At 48.6% G+C, this 23,574-nt stretch overlaps 1 protein-coding gene across 1 annotated transcript; it reads right to left on the bottom strand.

The window, feature by feature from the left end:
- Window positions 1-569: 569 nt before the first annotated feature.
- birc5b (baculoviral IAP repeat containing 5b) lies at window positions 570-10,985 on the bottom strand. The gene is made up of 4 exons (XM_078198908.1): window positions 10,908-10,985; window positions 8,253-8,362; window positions 1,113-1,230; window positions 570-680 (listed from the first exon to the last, which is right to left on the bottom strand). The coding sequence occupies exons 1-4, from the start codon at window positions 10,983-10,985 to the stop codon at window positions 570-572; spliced, it is 417 nt and encodes a 138-aa protein (XP_078055034.1).
- Between the last annotated feature and the right edge of the window lie 12,589 nt (window positions 10,986-23,574).

Raw genomic sequence — 23,574 nt, forward strand, 5'->3', positions numbered from 1 at the left:
ATATTCCATGTCAGTGTCCTAGGCCCAATCACCTTCAACTGTTTCATCTGCATCTGACCTTCACCCCACCATGAAGGTCAGATGTTGGAATGGTCAGAATGTTCACTGATGAATGCTCAGCACCATTTGGGAAGACCTGTACAACATTCAAACTCGAGTTAGTGGCAAATAATATTTATACCACACAAGTGCCAAGCCCCGACCATCTCCAAGAGAAAATCTAACATCTCCTTTTGACACTACCATCATTGAATCCCCCACACTCTGGGGTTACCATTGACCAGAAACTGGACCAGTCCTATAAATACTGTGATTACCAGAGCAGGTTAAAGGCTCGGAATCCTGTAGCAAGTAACTCTCCACCTTATTATACAAATTAGCATCTATTTTATCCAATTGCCGTTTACACATTCAGATTTATTTTGAACAGTAAATCACCAGGGGAAAAAGGTGCAGAGATCTGCAGAGTTTAATGAGGGCATTCTAACACAAATTGTAAAATATCCCTTTATTACAAAGTTACAGAAACACAGATCCAGGAATTTGATGTGAATTTCAGGATTGTCAGATTACTTATTGCGACCGGCACTCTTGGGATTTGTTAAGTTTTCCAGAACCTTCACCCTGGCAGCTTTAACCGATTCCCGATATGCACTCACATACTCTGCAGCAACTTTCTTCTACAAAAAGATTTTTAAAATGCGAATAAATAACTGGCCAGTGCTGACATCTTGTGCACGAGACACGGAGAGTACCTTCTCAGATTGCTTTAGTCTAGAGTCTGGCTCCGTAAGAAAATACATTTCCTACTTCAGGCATCAAAAGAATAAAACTCCCTCTACATTGTCCCGATCACACAAACCCAGGACAGGTACAGCATGGGGTTAGTTACAGAGTAAAGCTCCCTCTACACTATCCCCAAACCCTCCCAGGACAAGTACAGCACATGGTTAGATAGAGTAAAACTCCCCCTACAATTTCCTCAAACATTCCCAGGAAAGATACAGATAGAGTAAAGCTCCCTCTACTCTGCAATCTAGTTTTATCAAATCTCTGGTGAATAAATCTCCTCCCATGCCCCAGCTCGTCCTGTGCAATAAATGCGCATTCACCATGTACAACTGCAGCCGCTCCATTTCCAATCGGAAGAACTCTTCCACTGTCAAATCTAAAACATCCACTTTCAAAGCAAGGAATGCACAAGCTGGAGAATGGCGTTGATGTTCCAACCTGTTGGGAAAGGTAGAGTGGGGAAAAAGGAAAAAAGTAAAGTATTAGTCAGGAGAACACATGAAGGAGGGAAAGAGGAACTTGTTTCCATGGGAAGAAATTTGGGAAGTGTAATCACAATAGCCAGTTGAGAGGAATCATTTCGGGGGAGATGGACAATCCATTGTGAAAATGCTGAAGAGTAGGCATGAGGCAGAAAATGAGCCATGATCACACTGGTTAGAAGGCCAGACTCAAGGGATCAGTGGTCTACTCATATTCTTAATTTCACAGGGCCAATTGGAATGATAAACACAGGCAGAAAGCAACAATTGCATGATAGCCCTCCAAAAAGGAGATAGTTTGAGAGCAGACCAGACACATTCACCAAAGGCAAGAGGACAACCAAAGCTCCAGCTTCTGGGTGACTGAAGATAAAGATGAAACAGAAAAGGAGGCTTAACGAGTGCAAGGTTGATGATACGATGGGAACTAAGCCAAGTATGGGAATCAGAGGAAATCTAAACATAGACCAAAAGAGGAAGAGATCAGAATACATTACCAGCTAATACAAGGCAACCCTAAAGGCTTTTCAAAGTATCATTGCAGTGTTAATGTAAACCTACTTGGGACACTAGGTTCAAAGGAAAGATGGGTCCAATTGGGGCTGAAGAGAGCATGGCTGGGGACTTGATATTTAGCAAATGCACATCTCTAAAGGCAAGTGATAGCCTTTACATTTACTGAGTTTCAAGGTGATTACACTCCTTACTAATGTACAGCATTGTCATTGTACAAGTACATAGGGGTTTGTACGGAGGTCCCAGTGGTGTGGGTTGGCTGCACAGGGGCCTCAGCCGGTCTTGAACTGTTCACCAGTGACCACTGTCATTATGGCACTTTAGACCCTGCCTTTTGACAAATGGCGTTTGTCAGTGACTTCCAGTGTTTCCCATTCCTTAGCCCACAGAATGAAAGAATCAATGGGAATTGATGCTGGGAGATCTTGTTCAGGGAGGGTGAAGGGTGAGCCATATGGGGTGCCCAGATGGAACGCAGGCAGGTGTGTTGAACAGATCATGGACTGGTGAACAAGGTGCAGCTTGTCATTTACAACCATGTGTCTGCATGCACATGCATGGTGGAGGGGGAAAGAGTTACATTTGCAAAGACAGGAAACTAGTGGAGGGGGGGTTGCTGCACTCAATCTAACTACTTTGTTCAGGGGATTATTTTTGTCACTAGATGTATACTTCGCATCTGTGCAAGTCCAGCAGTGTTACGCTGAGGAGGCAATACTGATAAAGAATAAGGTAGGATTCCCAGTGTAAAAAGTCACCTGTCCAGTTAGGAAGGTTACAAGGGTGCAGTACAAGTTGCAGAGCTTCTGGCTGCTAACACAATTCCAGAGGATTGCTAATGTTCCACCCAGTTTGAAAACAAGATAAACCCAATGCAGCTGGGAAATTCTAGACATCTTGATTATTTATAAATCATGGAAAATAATCAGCATGTATTTTAAAGAGAAATGGAGTTTGACTTGCTATTCAGTGGGTTCTGTATGATGTTGTACATATGGCCAATGAAGGTGTTGTACTTATAGACCATGTGTATGGAATGACACTTCACTCTGCTCCCAATAGCTCACTGAATACGCCAGGCTGACCTTTGACCCAATGAGAATAGTACAGCAGCATCAACGCCATGCCTTCTTTATATGAACAGCACTCGCTGCCAGAAAGCAGGCAAGTATCAAGGTCAGAGTCATATTGACTCGGATGGGGATAGTCAGCACTCAGGAGGGTAGACTATGCAAGGGTGGGGTGGGGGGAGGGGGAGAGCGGGGCGGGTGGTGGAGGCTTCAGTACTGCAGCGACCCAGGAAATAGAAGCAGCTTTAATCCTTCTGACTTCTCCTGGGTAAAATGTTCCTACAGGACTGTTGGAACTATCCGAATTCACCAAATTCAACTGGGGCTCAGATGGTTCCCACAGTTGGGCAATTGCCCAGAACAAAGAACAAAGAACAGTACAGCACAGGAAACAGGCCCTTCGGCCCTCCAAGCCTGTGCCGCTCCTTGGCCCAACTAGACCAATCGTTTGTATCCCTCCATTCCCAGGCTGCTCATGTGACTATCCAGGTAAGTCTTAAACAATGTCAGCGTGCCTGCCTCCACCACCCTACTTGGCAGCGCATTCCAGGCCCCCACCACCCTCTGTGTAAAAAACGTCCCTCTGATGTCTGAGTTATACTTCGCCCCTCTCAGCTTGAGCCCGTGACCCCTCGTGATCGTCACCTCCGACCTGGGAAAAAGCTTCCCACTGTTCACCCTATCTATACCCTTCATAATCTTGTATACCTCTATTAGATCTCCCCTCATTCTCCGTCTTTCCAAGGAGAACAACCCCAGTCTACCCAATCTCTCCTCATAGCCAAGACCCTCCATACCAGGCAACATCCTGGTAAACCGTCTCTGCACTCTCTCCAATGCCTCCACGTCCTTCTGGTAGTGCGGCGACCAGAACGGGACGCAGTACTCCAAATGTGGCCTAACCAGCGTTCTATACAGCTGCATCATCAGACTCCAGCTTTTATACTCTATACCCCGTCCTATAAAGGCAAGCATACCATATGCCTTCTTCACCGCCTTCTCCACCCGTGTTGCCACCTTCAAGGATTTGTGGACTTGCACACCGAGGTCCCTCTGTGTTTCTATACTCCTGATGACTCTGCCATTTATTGTATAACTCCTCCCTACATTATTTCTTCCAAAATGCATCACTTCGCATTTATCCGGATTAAACTCCATCTGCCACCTCTCCGCCCAATTTTCCAGCCTATCTATATCCTGCTGTATTGCCCGACAATGCTCTTCGCTATCCGCAATTCCAGCCATCTTCGTGTCATCCGCAAACTTGCTGATTACACCAGTTACACCTTCTTCCAAATCATTTATATATATCACAAATAGCAGAGGTCCCAGTACAGAGCCCTGCGGAACACCACTGGTCACAGACCTCCAGCCGGAAAAAGACCCTTCGACCACTACCCTCTGTCTCCTATGGCCAAGCCAGTTCTCCACCCATCTAGCCACTTCTCCTTGTATCCCATGAGCCTTAACCTTCTTAACCAACCTGCCATGTGGGACTTTGTCAAATGCCTTACTGAAATCCATATAGACGACATCCACGGCCCTTCCTTCATCGACCGTTTTTGTCACTTCCTCAAAAAACTCCACCAAATTTGTAAGGCACGACCTCCCTCTTACAAAACCGTGCTGTCTGTCACTAATGAGATTGTTTCCAACTTCCCAGGCAATAGCAGTGCAGCCCTTACATGTCGACCTCTGGGGAAATCAGGGTAGGGGGAGTCCCCCAGAACATCTTTGGGGTACAACACAGGGGATAGAGAGTTACGGGCTTGTTCCATGTACCAGCCTTTTGAAAATCCATAGTATTAAAAAAGGAACAGTGAGAGAAAGGATACACAAACATCCAAAGGACAGAAGACCATAGCACCAATGGCTTTCCAGAGGAGGACAATATACTGTGGTGTTACTCAGTGGTCAGTGTGTTCGAAGTGCTGCTGTTTTTGTGCAAGGATAAACAGGAGGATGTGGACAGATGTGAAGTTCTGCACCTTGGTAAGAGGTATGACGAGGGATCCACGGTTAAAGGGAGAGACTGAGGATGTACACAGACATCTGCCCAACAACAGGACAGGTCAATATTTAAAACATTGATCTTGGCTAGAAATAATTCAGGCAAATAGAATCCCTACAGTACAGGAGGCGGCTATTTGGCCAATCAAGCCTGCACCAACAACAATCTCACCCAGGCCCTGTGAATCCATGACGGTCGTAAATGTAGCCCAATCCATCACGCAAACCAGCCTCCCATCCATTCATTCTGTCTACACTTCCCGCTGCCTCGGCAAAGCAGCCAGCATAATTAAGGACCTCACGCCCCCCCAGACATTCTCTCTTCTACCTTCTTCCGTCAGGAAAAATATACAAAAGCCTGAGGTCACGTACCAACCGACTCAAGACCAGCTTCTTCCCTGCTGGAATTAGACTTTTGAATGGACCTGCCTTGCATTAAGTTGATCTTCCTCTACACCCTAGCTATGACTGTCACACTACATTCGGCACTCATTTCTTCCTCGATGAATGGTATGCTCTGTCTGTTTCGGGCACAAGAAGCAATACTTTTCACTGTATACTAATACGTGACAATAATAAACCAAAAGCGTATTTACCCCACTAGTCCCCTAACACCCAGGGGCAATTCAGCACAGCCAATGCACCCAACCAACACATCTTTGGAAGGTGGGAGGAAACTGGAGCACCCGGAGGAAATGCATGCAGGCATGGGGAGAACGTGCAAACTCCACAGTCACCCAAGGCTGGAATTAAACCCAGGTCCCTGGCACTGTGCCAGCACGGTAGCACAGTGGTTAGCACTGCTGCTTCACAGCTCCAGGGTTCGATTCCTGGCTCGGGTCACTGTCTGTGTGGAGTTTGCACATTCTCCTCGTGTCTGCGTGGGTTTCCTCCAGGTGCTCCGGTTTCATAGAACATAGAACATAGAACATTACAGCGCAGAACAGGCCCTTCGGCCCACGATGTTGCACCGACCAGTTAAAAAAAAAAAAAAACTGTGACCCTCCAACCTAAACCAATTTCTTTTCGTCCATGAACCTATCTACGGATCTCTTAAACGCCCCCAAACTAGGCGCATTTACTACTGATGCTGGCAGGGCATTCCAATCCCTCACCACCCTCTGGGTAAAGAACCTACCCCTGACATCGGTTCTATAACTACCCCCCCTCAATTTAAAGCCATGCCCCCTCATGCTGGATTTCTCCATCAGAGGAAAAAGGCTATCACTATCCACCCTATCTAAACCTCTAATCATCTTATATGTTTCAATAAGATCCCCTCTTAGCCGCCGCCTTTCCAGCGAAAACAATCCCAAATCCCTCAGCCTCTCCTCATAGGATCTCCCCTCCATACCAGGCAACATCCTGGTTTCCTCCCACAGTCCAAAGATGTGCAGGTTAGGTTGATTGGCCAGGTTAAAAATTGTCCCTTAGAGTCCTGAGATGCATAGGTTAGAGGGATTAGCGGGTAAATATGTGGGGGTAGGGCCTGGGTGGGATTGTAGTCGGTGCGGTCTCGATGGGCCAAATGGCCTCCTTCTGCACTGTAGGCTTTCTATGATTTCTATGAGTGCTAACCACTGTGCCACACTGTCAAGACATCTTTGGGAAAATAAATGATTTGCCAGAATGGCATCAGGGATGAAAACTGTCAAGTTACTGGAGAAGCTGAAATGATCTTTTCCACTTTAAAGCAGAATAAGTTTGAAGTTTCCTCCTCTTTAACATTGCCAACAGCAGAAGGGTCAGAGGTTTAAAGGAGCAAAGGAAACGGCAAACTGGAAGTTATCTGGAATGCACTTCCTGAACAGGGGCGTCTGATTGGTAGATTCTATGTGAGCTTTCAAAAGGAACATTGGAAAAGTAGCTGAAGGGAAAGAGAGAGAGAGAGAGAGAGAGAGAGAGAATGACTCTGGGGAAAGAATCACAGAATCTTTGTTCACAGCAAAGGAGACCAATCAGCCAGTCATATCTGTGGCAGCTCTGTGTTCGGAGCAATTCATCATTCCCCTTCAACCCAAAACCCTGTAAGATTTTCCTGAATAATCAAATTATTCAATGCCTCAGTTGAACCCACCTTTGCTACCTCTCAGACAGCACGTTCTGGATCCTAACCACTCTGCCACAAGGAGCAATGGCGACAGCATTTCCACGCAATCATCTCAATCCGGTGTCTTCATTCCCCTCCCTACTCTGTCCAGAATCCACAATTTTTAATACCCAAGTTTCCTCAGCCGAGAATCCCAACTTCTGCAAATTTACACAATTGGCTCCAGTGATGAGGAACTTCATTCTTGTGAATCCTTTCTGCACTAATGCCTTCATATCTTTCCCAAAACTAGACAATAGAGTATAAAACACTGGTTTGGTCTCGACAAGTTTAACAACTACCCCCCACCAGGATGGCATATACTTTATTAGCCACAACTTTACCTTCAAAATAAAGTTAATGCACATTTAAAATCTGCCCTGCATTGTACCCTTCAGTGTTTTACCAACGCAAATCACTTCACTTTTTAAACATGCTGCCTGCTCATCCATTTGAAGTTCTACATTATCCTGCATGGTTCACAATGCTGGTATATGGAGATCACACCCAGTACAGCAAGCTCTGCATCACATGTTAGGAACAAAGGTCCCAACACCTGACCCCTGTGAAACTCTACAATGAACCTTCCTCCCATGTGGGGGAAAAAAGCCAGTTTTGTATCCACGGTGCTTCTGTCCCATTTATGAACTGAGCTGCTACATGACACTGCCAATGGTCTTCTAGAATCCATTTAACGGCGTTACTCATTACCCTGTTGTACCGTATCCATAGAATTCCCACAGTGCAGGAAGGCATTCAGCCCTATCGAGTCTACAACAACCCACCAAGAGCACTCGACCTAGAGTTCATTCCCCCACCCAATCCTGGTGCCCACTTCTTTGATCAACAAGGGATAATTTAGCATTGCCAACTCTCCTAACCTGCACATCAGCATGATGACATCAGTAGAAGGGAAATGTGTTTCACTGTTGCCAGGAGCGCACATGCACAGCTTGCTCTTCAAGCTTTATACCCAATAAAAACTGTTCTCATGAGCCTGGTCTTAATAAATGAACCCACATGTTCACCCAATCCCCAATGAGTAATTGGTATCTTTTTTTTTTAAAAAGGTCCAAGGTATTATAACATGACATTACATCAAAATTCTCCCTCAAGAGCAGAGGTACAATTAGATAACTGCAAGGTGACAGCAGAGATAATGGGCCAAATGGCTGCCATGTGTTAAATGACACCTTAGCACAAAGTCTTAGCACTGGACCCCAGTTACCCTCAACTTCAACTAAAAACCAAGTTCATTCCAATAGAGTTAATGAGAAATAAATCCCCATCTACCAGGGTTCATCTTCAGGCTCCCAGCTTTCCAGTTCTTTCAGACAAAAAAAGCAGCTAGCCACATCAGGTCCATTCTCAGTTGGGCAGTGTAGAAATCCAGCCTTGGCCATCTGGAGAGGAACCACAAATCAAAGCATCAACATCTGGAGACAAAGCAGTCTAATGTCACAGACAGCTGGAAGAAAGCTGCCCATAAATCTCCAGTGAGTTTCATAGCAACAGTGTCTCCTAGGAGGAAGAGGAGGGGCAGCTGGAAATTACTAGTGCATTGATTTCCAATTCCAACTAAAGTTTCCAGTCATTCCAGAGGAATAACAGCAAGTTTCCTCTCATTACAGCTACAGATCCCAGAGTACATTAAATCCTCCGTATAATCCATCTGGCAGCTTACTTGTGACTAATAAATAAACTTTAAAGTAAGGTTTACATTAACACTGCAATGAAGTTAGTGAAATTCCCCTAGTCGCCACACTCCAGCACCTGTTTGGGTCACTGCACGTCTTTCAGACTGTGGGAGGAAATTGGAGCACCCGGAGAAAACCTATGCAGACACGAGGAGAACGTGCAAACTCCACACAGATAGTGACCCAAGCCGGGAATCGAACCCGGTTCCCTGGTGCTGTGAGGCAGCAGTGCTAACCACTGTGCCAATATGGCAACCTCCTTTCTCTTTCAAAAATTCTAAACTATTTTCAGAGGAGATGAATCATCAAAATCTAGATTTGCCTCTTGTCCTTTTAACCCCGAATGCTGCTTCTTTGGAACAGCTGCTCAGCTTTAATATCTGTCCATTTTCACCTCAACTAATGGCAAACTCCCTCTGGGCAGTTATTGAATCTGTAGCCATTACTTGTGCAATATTGAAAGTTCCATTGCGGGGGGGGGGGGGAATCTCCACTCCCACAACAGATAGGAGGAAAACTGAAAATAGCAAGATAAAGGTGTTTCACCCTAGGTTGGAAACCTATCCCCATCCCGCTGTAATGAACAGAGATTTGGCTGGGTGCCAATTCTCCAACTCAGATGCATTTTGGTAGATTGAACCAGGACAGGACTTATTCAGTTAATGGTAGGGCATTGGGGAGAGTTTTAGAACAAAGATCTAGGTTACAGGTTCAAAGCTCCTTGAAAATGGAGTCACAGGTGGACAGAGTACAAAGAATAACTGTGCTCAGTTCTGGTCGCCTCATTACAGGAAGATGTGGAAAAGATTGAAAGGGTGCAGAGGAGATTTACAAGGATGTTGCCTGGATTGAGTGGCATGCCTCATGAGGAGAGGCTGAGGGAGCTCGGTCTTTTCTCCTTGGAGAGACGTAGGATGAGAGGAGACCTAATAGATAAGATGTTGAGAGGCATAGATCGGGTGGACTCAGAGGCTTTTTCCCAGGGTGGAAATGGCTGCTACGAGAGGACACAGGTTTAAGGTGCTGGGGGGTAGGTACAGGGGAAATGTAATTGACTCTTCCACCCTGGGAAAAAGCTTCTGACTATCCACTCTGTCCATGCCTCTCAATCTCGTAGACTTCTATCAGATCTCCCCTCAACCTCCGTTGCTCCAGTGAGAACAAATCAAGTTTCTCCAACCTCTCCTCATAGCTAATGCCCTCCATACCAGGCAACATCCTGATTTACTAGCATGCTACCGGGACTTGATGGTCTGAGTTATAAGGAGGGGCTGGATAAACTGGAACTTTTTTCTCTGGAGCATAGGAGGCTGAGGGGTGATCCGATGGAGGTCTATACAATAATGAGGGGCACAGATCAGCTAGATAAATCAATATCTTTTCCCAACGGTAGGAGAGCCTACAGCGAGAGGGCAGAGATACAAAAGGGTTCGGAGCGCACGCACACAGGATGGTGAGTGTCTGGAACAAGCTGCAAGAGGTAGCAGTAGAGGCGGATACAATTTTGTCTTTTAAAAAACATTTAGACAGTTACATGGGTTTAGAGTGGTATGGGCCAAACGCAGGCAATTGGGACTGGCTTAGTGGTTTTAAAAACAGGGCAGCATGGACAAGTTGGGCTAAAGGGCCTGTTTCACTGCTGTAAGCCTGTATGATTCACTGCAACAGATGCATGGCATGAACAGCCAGTAAGGTCACACCCCACCCCTAGTGTTTACTAACCGACAGGCCACCTGTGAACTCATCACTGAATAATTATTATTCTAAATGAGCACAGGAACCTATTTGCAAACAATTAAATTTAATACTCTTGATTTGTCTGACTTTTGTAACTTGTACATTAATCATTCAACATAAGCAACTGGGTAAAGATGCTAAAAATGTAGCCAATATTCAGAAGTTTTACCTGACATCTAGGTCACTTGACAAAATAAAAGCAGCTGTGGCAAGACTCACCTGGTTCGGTCAAACCCAAATTTAGAGTTAACACAGAAACAGTTAGCTTCACATTAAAATACATGAGTCTATAATCTCGTGGAGAATGATTACTGAGGCAGCCCTCAAGTCAGAGAAAGTCCCAGCTGAGCTTTTCCACCTCAGGAGTTGTTCTGAGGGTTTCTGTTCTGTTTTGGAAAGAGGCAGTTTAAACTATCACAGATACAAAACAGATCAGCAGTCAGTCTCACCTCTTACTGTCATAGTCATAGTCCCCACAATGTACATTCTTACACTCACCAGTTCCCACACTTACATTTTTAGGTGTACATCGACAGTTCTCAGTAAATGGCCAGTTTCTGAAAGTGGCCAGCCTGTTCTCATAGGAATACATTAACTTTGACTCCAAGAGCCAACTGCTGTGATCAACCATCTTAATAAAAATACACACACACACAGCCCCTTCCAGCAAACTACAGCCCACTGCTGAGAACAGCAAAATAATCAGCTGTTAAACAAATGAACCACTAAAACTGGGCCCTAAAGGCTGTATTAGTTTAAACCAAATATCATTGAATACTCTTCAAGTACCAATAAAATACAATTGGGCAGAGGCTCAGTGGACAACTCTTGTTCAATGATTAAGTGGAATCATATTTGTTGATGAGAGAGTGTGGGTATAATTAATTACATTGATTAGACAGAGGAACACCAACAGAGTTTCAATGCTAACTGTTAACCACTGACCAGCAGCCCCCCACACCCTGAAACTCTGGTCAGGAGCTTCCTGTTTGCAGTTGTGCAAATCCCATTATGGCCGCTAGAATTATAGAATCCCTACAGTGCAGAAGTAGGCCATTCTGCCCATCGAGCCTGCTCCGACATCGATCTCACCCAGGCCCTATCCCTGTAACTCCACATATTTGTAACTGTACATATTTACCCTACTAATCCTCCTGACATCCCTCTAACACTAAGGAACAATTAGCATCGCCAATCAACCTAACCCGCAAACAATTGAGTGTGGGAGGAAACCGGAGCATCCGGAGGAAACGCATGCAGACACAGGGAGAACACGCAAACTCTGCACAGACAGTGACCCAAGCCGGGAATCGAACCCGGGTTCCTGGCCCTGTGAGGCAGCAGTGTTAACTAACCACTTTGCCACTAGCATTAGCGAGAGGGCCATGAATCTGGATTTGTGCCAGGGTGATCTGAGAATGAAACCTACCTACGTCTGGTTCACGGCCATTATGAGTATTAATTTAAACATATTTAAATATGCAGGTGTGGGGGGGGACGACGGTGGGGGGGGGGGGGGGGGGGGGGGGGGGACGGACGGGGTGGGGGGGGGGGACGGACGGTGGGGGGGGGGACGGACGGGGGGGACGGGGGACGGTGGGGGGGGGGGGGACGGGACGGTGGGGGGGGGGGGGACGGGACGGTGGGGGGGGGGGGACGGGACGGTGGGGGGGGGGACGGGACGGTGGGGGGGGGGACGGTGGGGGGGGGGGACGGTGGGGGGGGGGACGGTGGGGGGGGGGACGGTGGGGGGGGGACGGTGGGGGGGGGGACGGGGGACGGTGCGGGAGGGGGGGGGACGGTGGGGGGGACGACGGTGGGGGGGGGGGACGGTGGGGGGGGGGACGGTGGGGGGGGGGGACGGTGGGGGGGGGGGGGGACGGTGGGGGGGGGGGGGGACGGTGGGGGGGGGGGGACGGTGGGGGGGGGGGACGGGGGACGGTGCGGGAGGGGGGGGGACGGTGGGGGGGGGGGGACGGTGGGGGGGGGGGACGGTGGGGGGGGGACGACGGTGTGGGGGGGGGACGGTGGGGGGGGGACGGTGGGGGGGGGGGGACGGTGGGGGTGGGGGGACGGTGGGGGGGGGGTGGACGGTGGGGGGGGGGACGGTGGGGGGGGGGGGGACGGTGGGGGGGGGGGGACGGTGGGGGGGGGGGGACGGTGGGGGGGGGGGGGACGGTGGGGGGGGGGGGGGACGGTGGGGGGGGGGGGGACGGTGGGGGGGGGGGGACGGTGGGGGGGGGGGGACGGTGGGGGGGGGGACGGTGGGGGGGGGGGACGGTGGGGGGGGGGGGACGGTGGGGGGGGGGACGGTGGAGGGGTGGTGGGGGGGACGGTGTGGGGGGGGACGGTGGGGGGGAGGCGGTGGGGGGGGGGGGGGACGGTGGGGGGGGGGACGGTGGGGGGGGGGGCGGTGGGGGGGGGACGGTGGGGGGGGGGGACGGTGGGGGGGGGGGAGACGGTGGGGGGGGGGGGGGACGGTGGGGGGGGGGACGGTGGGGGGGGGGGGGGGGGACGGTGGGGGGGGGGGGGACGGTGGGGGGGGGGGGGGACGGTGGGGGGGGGGGGGGGACGGTGGGGGGGGGGGGGGACGGTGGGGGGGGGGGGGACGGTGGGGGGGGGGGGACGGTGGGGGGGGGGGGGACGGTGGGGGGGGGGGGGGACGGTGGGGGGGGGGGGGGACGGTGGGGGGGGGGGGGGACGGTGGGGGGGGGGGGGGACGGTGGGGGGGGGGGGGACGGTGGGGGGGGGGGGGACGGTGGGGGTGGGGGGGGACGGTGGGGGGGGGGACGGTGGGGGGGGGGGACGGTGGGGGGGGGGGACGTTGGGGGGGGGGGACGGTGGGGGGGGGGAACGGTGGGGGGGGGAACGGTGGGTGGGGAAACGGTGTGGGGGGGACGGTGTGGGGGGGACGGTGTGGGGGGGACGGTGTCGGGGGGCCGGGAGGGGGTGGTGGGGGGGGGGGGGGACGGTGGGGGGGGGAACGGTGGGAGGGGGGAACGGTTGGGGGGGGGAACGGTGGGGGGGGGGAACGGTGGGGGGGGGGAACGGTTGGGGGGGGGAACGGTTGGGGGGGGAAACGGTTGGGGGGGGAACGGTTGGGGGGGGAACGGTTGGGGGGGGAACGGTTGGGGGGGGAACGGTTGGGGGGGGAACGGTTGGGGGGGAACGGTTGGGGGGGAACGGTTGGGGGGGAACGGTGGGTGGGGGTAATGGTGGGGGGGGGGAATGGTGGGGCGGGAATGGTGGCGGGGAATGGTTGGGGGGGAATGGTGGGGGGGGGAATGGTGGGGGGGGGAATGGTGGGGGGGGATTGTGGGGGGGGAATGGTGGCGGGGGCGGAATGGTGGGGAGGGGAATGGTGGGGGGGGGAATGGTGGGGGGGGGAATGGTGGGAGGGGAATGGTGGGGGGGGAATGGTGGGAGGGGAATGGTGGGGGGGGAATGGTGGGGGGGAATGGTGGGGGGTGAATGGTGGGGGGGTGAATGGTGGGGGGGGAATGGTGGGGGGGGGGTTGAGGGGGGGAATGGTGGGGGGGGGAATGGTGGGGGGGGCAGAATGGTGGGGAGGGGAATGGTGGGGGGGGGAATGGTGGGGGGGGAATGGTGGGTGGGGAATGGTGGGGGGGGAATGGTGGGAGGAGAATGGTGGGGGGGGAGTGGTGGGGGGGAATGGTGGGGGGGGAGTGGTGGGGGGGGGAATGGTGGGGGGGGAATGGTGGTGGGGGGAAGGTGGGGGGGAATGTTGGGTGGGAAAGCTGGGGGGGTAATGGTCGGGGGGAATGGTGGGGGGGGAATGGTGGGGGGGGAATGTTGGGGTGGGAATGGTGGGGGGGAATGGTGGGGGGGGGAATGGTGGGGGGGGATTGTGGGGGGGGAATGGTGGGGGGGGCGGAATGGTGGGGAGGGGAATGGTGGGGGGGGAATGGTGGGGGGGGGAATGGTGGGAGGGGAATGGTGGGAGGGGAATGGTGGGGGGGGAATGGTGGGAGGGGAATGGTGGGGGGGAATGGTGGGGGGGGAATGGTGGGGGGGAATGGTGGGGGGGGGGAATGGTGGGGGGGAATGGTGGGGGGGGGATTGAGGGGGGGAATGGTGGGGGGGGAATTGTGGGGGGGGCAGAATGGTGGGGAGGGGAATGGTGGGGGGGGGAATGGTGGGGGGGGAATGGTGGGGGGGGAATGGTGGGAGGGGAATGGTGGGGGGGGAATGGTGGGGGGGAATGGTGGGGGGGGAATGGTGGGGGGGGGAATGGTGGTGGGGGGAAGGTGGGGGGGAATGTTGGGTGGGAAAGCTGGGGGGGTAATGGTCGGGGGGGAATGGTCGGGGGGGAATGTTGGGGTGGGAATGTTGGGGTGGGAATGGTCGGGGGGAATGGTGGGGGGGGTAATGGTCGGGGGGGAATGGTCGGGGGGGAATGTTGGGGTGGGAATGTTGGGGTGGGAATGGTCGGGGGGAATGGTGGGGGGGGTAATGGTCGGGGGGGGAATGGTCGGGGGGGAATGTTGGGGTGGGAATGGTCGGGGGGAATGGTGTGCGGAATGGTGGGGGGAATGGTGGGCGGAATAGTGGGGGTAATGGTGGCGGTGGGGGGTATTGGGGATGGAGGGTGGGGGGGTGGCTCTTGTAGAAAGATAGAAAAGAAAGGGCTACTATAAAATTGCCAGACTCCGCTCGGGTTTTTGTTTCATCAACTTAGATGTCAAATTCACTTTATCAATGGGGAGTAAGTTTGTTCGTAATTGTAATTAGGTATTTTAAATAGTTTGTCGTTTTAAAGGTACATGTAATACCTTTAATTAATCCATACATATAAATATATCTTCTATATATTTTGAGAAGTTAAACAAAGAAACTTTGATATTCAGTTGCAGAGTGCCCCTTTGATACTAAACACATGTTAGATACATTCCTTTAAAGCACCCAACTGTTGGAACCACAAGGCCATAAAAGAGACTTAATTGCCTCGCCAGACACCTTATCAGAAACAACTGATCCAAGAATGAGTTTTAATGAAGCTGCCTTCACAGTTTCTAATCAAAACAGAGTCAGAAAGACATTAATGTCTTAGCCAATGAAAGAGTTATGGTAGGGGACTTTGTGGGAACTGACAAGAATTAATGGTAACATAATGTAGGGCGGCACGGTAGCACAGTGGTTAGCACTGCTGCTTCACAGCTCCAGGGTCCCGGGTTCGATTCTCGGATCACTGTCTGTGTGGAGTTTGCACATTCTCCTCGTGTCTGCGTGGGTTTCCTCCGGGTGCTCCGGTTTCCTCCCACAGTCCAAAGATGTGCGGGTTAGGTTGATTGGCCAGGTTAAAAATTGCCCCTTAGTGTCCTGAGATGCGTAGGTTAGAGGGATTAGCGGGTAAAATATGTGGGGATAGGGCCTGGGTGGGATTGTGGTCGGTGCAGACTTGATGAGCCGAATGGCCTCCTTCTGCACTGTAGGGATTCTATGATTCTATGAATGATACTCCTTGAATTTGTAGGTAGTGATAAAAAGCTCAGCCATTGAATTGATAAGCAACATATACACGTATTTCATTATGTGGCAATGAACAATCTTATCAGGGCTATAATTGGGAAATATCCTGAAGGCAAGATGAGTTGACCACATCCCTTGGAGATTCAGTTAACTTCACTGATACGGTCATAAAATACTAATGGCTTTTGTCGGCCCCCTTTATGCCCATGTGAGACGGTTATAGTGAAGATGCTTTTGTGAGGCTGCTATCAAAATAGAGACATGATGTGTACAATTCTGGTCACCCTATTAATTCTGGTCACCCTATTATAGAAAGGATATTATTAAACTAGAAAATGGAGAAAAGATTTACTAGGATGCTACCGAGACTTGATGGATTGAGTTATAAGGAGAGGCTGGATAGGCTGGGATGACTTTTTCCCTGGAGTGTCGGAGGCTTAGGGGGTGATCTTATGGAGGTCTGTAAAATAATGAAGGGCATAGATCAGCTAGATAGTCAATATCTTTTCCCAAAGGTAGGGGAGTTTAAAACTAGGGGGCTTAGGTTTAACACGAGGGGAGAGATGCAAAAGAGTCCAGAGGGGCAATTTTTTCAGAGGGTGGTGAGTGTCTGGAATGAGCTGCCAGAGGAAGTAGTAGAGGCGGGTAAAATTTTGTCTTTTAAAAAGCATTTACAGTCACATGGGTACGATGGGTATAGAGGGATATGGGCCAAATGTGGGTAATTGGGTGGTTATAAACTGGGTGGCATGGACAAGTTGGGCCGAAGGGCCTGTTTCCATGCTGTAAAACTCTATATGTCTGACTAAGAGACTAGAGCAGGTGTTTCCAAACTTTTCAGTCCGAGGGCCACATTGTATATTTTACACATTTTCGGGGGCCAAAGAAAAAAAAATAGTTTTATAAATGAATGAATAACATTTAAATGAATGAATAAGTTTTATTTGGATCATCTTTGTAATCAGCATGATATGATTCAGAACAAAAGAGAAATGTGACAATTACAAAGAAACAATGCCGTGCTTACACTGAGAAATGATATATAATGAGTAACAATGTCAAACATTAGCAAATGCTCTGACAAAATAATCAATTACTTCACTGCAGGTGAGAAAAGCAGGCTATTCATTTTTAAATTAATTTTATTGACTGAAATTTTACAAATGTTTACTTGAAATGAGAATTTGCCCAATTTTGTGGCACACAGTAAGAAAAATAAACTCGCCCCAAGAAAGAACTTCAGTAAAGCAAAGCAAAGAAATTCAAAATAAACTTGAACCATTAATAAAGGTCGAACAAAAATAAATTCAGTCTGCACCTTTCTACACAATTCTGGCAATTGGAGTTTTCAATCGTAATCAACAAATCATGAAGTTTTGCACAAGATTAATGGGAATGATGGAACTGCTTTTTAATTTCAAAATATTGCTGAACTGAGGTTTCAAGCTTGAAATTTTTGAAAATGTTTGTTTACACAGGTACGTTGTACCAAAAACTGATACAAATCCACAAGCAAATCACTTCAAATTTGGAAACTGCTCAGGCTGCAAAGATTTATAAAATTGGATCAGATTTCCTTCTTTATACTTGTCTTTCAGCATGTCATCTGATTGGAGATCAATAATTTCCATTTGAAACTGACTTGGGAGTGTTTCAATATTGCAGCCAAATGGATTTTGAAATAGCTTTATTGCATCTGTGTTTCCATCAAGATCAGATAATCATTCCTGAAATTGTTTTTGCAAGTCCTTAATGATTTCTGTTGCAAATGAAGAAGGAAAGACGGAGAATGAGGGGAGATCTAATAGAGGTATACAAGATTATGAAGGGTATAGATAGGGTGAACAGTGGGAAGCTTTTTCCCAGGTCGGAGGTGACGATCACGAGGGGTCACGGGCTCAAGCTGAGAGGGGCGAAGTATAACTCAGACATCAGAGGGACATTTTTTACACAGAGGGTGGTGGGGGCCTGGAATGCGCTGCCAAGTAGGGTGGTGGAGGCAGGCACGCTGACATCGTTTAAGACTTACCTGGATAGTCACATGAGCAGCCTGGGAATGGAGGGATACAAACGATTGGTCTAGTTGGACCAAGGAGCGGCACAGGCTTGGAGGGCCGAAGGGCCTGTTTCCTGTGCTGTACTGTTCTTTGTTCTTTGAAATTCTGCTTCACTTTCTTCATGAAATTTTTCACAACATGGAAAATGAACCAAGTTATGAACTTTCAGCTGTCCTTGAAATAGCATCAGTTTTGCCCAGTTTTTGGGCGGCACAGTAGCACAGTGGTTAGCACTGCTGCTTCAAAGCTCCAGGGACCTGGGCTCGATTCCCGGCTTGGGTCACTGTCTGTGTGGAGTTTGCACATTCTCCTCGTGTCTGCATGGGTTTCCTCCAGGTGCTCCGGTTTCCTCCCACAGTCCAAAGATGTGCGGGTTAGGTTGATTGGCCATGCTAAAAAAAAATTGCCCTGAGTGTCCTGAGATGCGTAGGTTAGAGGGATTAGTGGGTAAACCTGTAGGGATATGGGGGTACGGCCTGGGTGGGATTGTGGTTGGTGCAGACTCGATGGGCTGAATGGCCTCTTTCTGTACTGTAGGGTTTCTATGATTCTATGATTCTATGAATGCCTTGACATACGCGAATAGATCACAAATCAAATTTGTTTCACCTTGCAACTTCAGATTCAATTGATTCATATGGCCTGTCACGTCTGCAAAAAATGCCAATTTCCAAAGCCAGTCAGTGTTTGATAAAAGTGGTTCGGGTCAATTCTTGTCTGTGAGAAAGGAATCAATTTCCTCTCTGAGCTGAAAGAACTGTGATAGAACCTTTCCACAACTAAGCCATCGAACTGCTGTATAATAAGGCAAGTCGCCAAACTCAGAATCAGTTTCTTTCAGAAAATCATGAAACTGGCGATGATTAAGCCCATGAGATCAAATGAAATTCACTGTTGAAACAACAGGTTTCAGAACGCAAGACATATCCACATATTTTCCGCACAATGCTTGTTGATGGATAATGCAATGCAGAAACATGGGCTTTGAGAATCCACCAACCTCACAAGCTTTTATGATTTGTCCCACCAAACCTTTCTTCACCCCAGACATGTTCTTTCCTCCATCAATTGTCACACATTGCAGTTTATTCCACTCCAGGTTATATTCTAACACAGTTTTTTGCAATTCTTTGAAGATGTCTTCTCCAGTGTGGTGATATAAACAGGGCCTAGTTTTAAGGCTGATAAAATTGGATATCCTAAATTAAAGAATTGGGCACATTGAAATCAAACACAGTCACACCTCAGGCAGGCCAATTGTACCCATCAAAGGTCGTTACACTCTACTTGAGACTTAGCAGGAGATCATGGCACCTCATTGAAATGCATCGGTCTATTGTTAGAAGCCCAGATCGGGCCAGACTTTCTGTCACCAAGAGATCCTGTAGAAAGCTTACCTGATAAAAAGTTCAACAACATGGAGATGGACACCTGGGGGGCGGACCCTGGTGTCCTGTCAGGCAGACATCAAGAAACCCACTGTGTATTGGAACCCCCTCCTGGGACCTCATTGGCCGGAAGCCAGAGAAGTTTCTGGAAAGGCAAGCAGGCTGGGGATAAAGGGACACACTCAGAGGCACACAGCAGCGAAGACTCGACAGGGGAGGCGGCTGTGACCATTCGGAAGACTGACCAGAGAAGGAAGGAAGGAAGGAAGAAGCGGCCATCGAGACTCACCTTCGTGACGACAGACCAGAGGGACTCAGAGAATCGGGCCTGCAGTTTAACCAAGCCATCTTTACGGGTAGTATACTTGAATCTGCTGGGGTATCCTCTTGTTTTATGTGGGTAATTTAAGGGTTAATAGTGTTATTTAATAAACTTGTTGAATCTTTACTTGTGTTTGTCCTTTATCCACCTTGCAAATAAGGGCACCGGGGTAAAACCTTGGAGTAAGTAAACTGGTTGAAAGTATCTGAGATCAACAGGTACAACACCAGTTACTGTGCTGTGCATGCTATGCACTGATGCTAATTCTTGTGTCACATTAAATTCACTGTCGATGCCACGGATGAATACTAGGAGTTGTGATGTGTCACACACATCAGTCGATTCATCAAGTGCGAGAGAATACAACTGAAAATTTCTTGCTTTGTCAGCAATTTGATGAAATATATTGCTTCCTATATTCTCAATTCTACGAGCAACAGTATTTGGCGCAAGACTGATGATTTTGAACAGATTTGCTTTTTCTGGGTATAACTCTTCCACTGCTTCCATTATACACTCTTTGATGAGATCTCCATCGGTGAATGGCTTTCCTCTTTTAGCCAACACATAAGCTAGTTTGTAACTGGCCCTGGTTAAAGCTTCATTTTCAGTTCTCTTCTGCCTTATAAAAGCTTGTTGGGAAAGCAACTGTCGTGGTTCCCCAGGACGACAATTCGTTCACATCGGTTTAAAACAGAGAGTCTGAGCAGCGATCTTTCAAGCAATAGACTTTATTTCTCAGCACAAGAGATAAAGTCGGGAACGTCCGGAACACTCCAAAGAGCCCTTGGGCTTACACTCTTTTATGTACATTTCAGCCTCATATCTCAAGATCCTCCTCTCCCTTTTACAGCCTGTCCTTGGTTGTTATCTTACCCTACAGCCCTATCTTTCTTTGGCCACCATTAGTTTTAGTTGACCCTTTATCTGTTTTCTTTGCATTTGGTCGTTCCCTGTTATATCTCTTCGTTTCTTAAACCATGGTGGTTATAACTCTTGCTCTTATCTGAACTTTTCTGTTTGTACAATAATCGTGGTTTTGTAAGCTAAGGCGAATGTGTTTAGAAGAAAAGACATCCCCCTGCTGATTTATGGTCCACTAATGTGTTTAGCAGAAAAGACATTCTCTCTGCTGGTTTATGGTCCACTATTAAGTTGAACCACCGAGCAGTCTTCCTTGTTTTCTTAAGTGACTATTGTCTGCTTTCCTTAATTAGTGATTGCTATATTACTTCTCTAGTTCCTCCACTTTGATCATATCGACTACACTTGATTATATTAGGTCACACGAAGTTACTTTAGGTTATATACCCATCTCACTACTCACCTAAATCTGCTATATCATTTTACTAAAACCTGTGAATCTGAATTTCATACCTAGCTCATACAATATCTAATACAATTTCCCTTACAATCCCCCCTTTGAGGCTTCCCTAGCCTCATCCCAATTATCAAGTTCAAATAATCCCCTTGCTCAATCCCATTTGTATTTTATTTTAATCACTTTTCCCAGGCGATGTGGAGGAGCCGACTATTTTGGTCAGGGATCAGTGTCCCTATTCTAACTTTATCATAATTTGTCTATCCTGGTTCTGATTTTTGGGTTGCTCCTCCAGATTGCCTGCCCCTGACAGTCATCAGCCAAAAACCTTCCCACTCTTGTCTAGGGAAGGGAAAAAGACTGATTCCTGTGTACAGACTAAGTTCTCCTGGTTTCGTGCGGACTTCAGCAAGGTGCTGTTGTTTCCACAAGGTGATCTTCCACTATTGTAGTTATTTTACAGAGTGACGAGTTTCAACTTCGACCAAGGTCATTGTGAATCCACTCAGCGGGGGCGGCTCAAGATTTTCCCATTCCTCTGTTTTTTCTCTTGAGCGTGAGCTGCTTAGCACCCGCGTCACCATCTGCCGCGCTGCCATTCTGGTAAGGAAGGATCTCAGGGCGGGTAAAAAACAACAAAATATCAATCCCAGAATGATTATTGTTGCGATTGCTACAGCTCCAGCTTTGGCAAACCACGCCCCCCATCTTCCTAATATTCTGTCCAGCCAACTCCACACCTCATGCCCAAACCCAGCATTTTCTTTCACTTCTTTCTTAAGATTTTTTAACTTATTCATGGCTTGTGTAAATGACCCCTCTGGATTAGTGTTATTAGGGATAAATGTGCAGCACTGATCCCCAAACATAACACACACCCCTCCTTTCTCTGCCAGGAGCCAATCTAACGCCTGTCGATTTTGCCACGCCATTTTGCTGGTCGCATCCAACTGCTCTCCTAAGGCCTCCAGGGCATCATTCGTATAATTAATAAACCTCTGCTGATTATAATAGATGTAATTGATCCACTCAGTATTCTTGCTGGGTGTGATCCAAACAAAGAGGGATTCAAACCCTGCAGCTATTTCGTTCCTAGCTTTGAACTCATTCGGGATGCCGCGAGGCTGTCCGATTGCGTCCAATTTTATCGTAGGGTCAGGGGTATATGCCCTCTTAATTCTTTGTGATTTAATTTTTCTTTCCACCGGTAGTATCACAGTGCTCTGGGCAAGCATAACTCGGGCACATAGTCCCTTCCAATTCTGTGGTAGTTTTGCCAATAGCCCTTTCTCCGGGCCACAAAGCCACCAGAGATCGGCCAGTTGATTTTCTTGATAGTCTAACACATAAGGAGGGGGTGTCCATCCCCCTTCTGAGATGATCAGACTAAGAACATTGGTTATATTCCAAATCCTTTCACACTCTCCTGTGTAATTTCCCACACTACTTCCTGTGCTACTTTCCCTCCAATGGCAATCTTGGATTTGTAAGTTGGGCTCTACACTCCATTCCTTTGGGACCGCGTCCACTGCCGTTTTTGGCCACTTTGGACATCTGTGGGTCAAGTTGTAGATGCCCTTTTTTACCCCAGCAAACAGGATGCAGTGGTATTGACACAACGGCGGCTCACCTTTACAAAGGTTATCACATGCGGATCCGGAACAGTCTATCTTCTCATACGAGTAGTTCCGATTCCCTATCATATGATACCGTATATATGTGGTATATGGACGGCAATTTTCCTTTCTCCAGCTTTGTTTCCTGGTTCTACAGTCTCCTGATCCCCATGGTATATCAGTTACTTGGGTGTTAGGTTTCTCTGATGCACATACTACACACTCTTTCCCATCACTGTTTCTCTGACCTGTATACTTTGCCCATTTCCACCATTTGTTTTTCTGCGCTTTTCCCCAAATAGTATTTGTGCTCACTAATCGTTCACGTTTTGTTCGTCTTAATACTCTATCTTCCTGATTCTGCACCCTTATGTCTTCTGTATCCCATTCTCCTTTTCTATGGGTCACGGAAGTCCCTAAGGGAAATAGTTTCCAAGTCCCAGGTGGGGAATGGGGCCCCTTCCCTGTCCTCACCTCCCTCGGCACCTTGACTAATAGGCTCAGGCTGGGCATTTGTATCATCAGCCAGCTCATGTACAGAACTACTTTCATCATCCTCTATTCTTTTTGTTCTTCCTTGGCTCTGTTCCTCCTCCCCACGATTCTCCCCGTGTATTTCTATCTCTTCCTCGCTATCACCTCTATCCACTCTGTGTACTTCTTCAATTTCCCTTCTCTCCCCTACCCCTGGTACTGTTCTGGTACAATGGTTCAAGTGATACCACAGTGTACTGCCTTCTACTTGCAACGCCGTGGGAGACACTTTGGTGACTTCAAACGGTCCTTCTCGTCTCGGTTCGTTCCAACGTCTCCGGAACTTTCTGATGTATACTCGATCTCCAGGCTTGATCTGATGTTCTGTTACCGGATTCTCCTCCTCCTTGGCTTTTTCCTGTTCAAATATAGTTCTATGTATAACAGTTAATTGTTGTATATATTCTTTTGTGCTTTGATCTAAACATTCTAGCGTAGGACCTCCTGATCCCC

The sequence above is a fragment of the Mustelus asterias genome, chromosome 27 (genome assembly GCF_964213995.1).
Source record: "Mustelus asterias chromosome 27, sMusAst1.hap1.1, whole genome shotgun sequence".
Taxonomy (NCBI): Eukaryota; Metazoa; Chordata; class Chondrichthyes; order Carcharhiniformes; family Triakidae; genus Mustelus; species Mustelus asterias.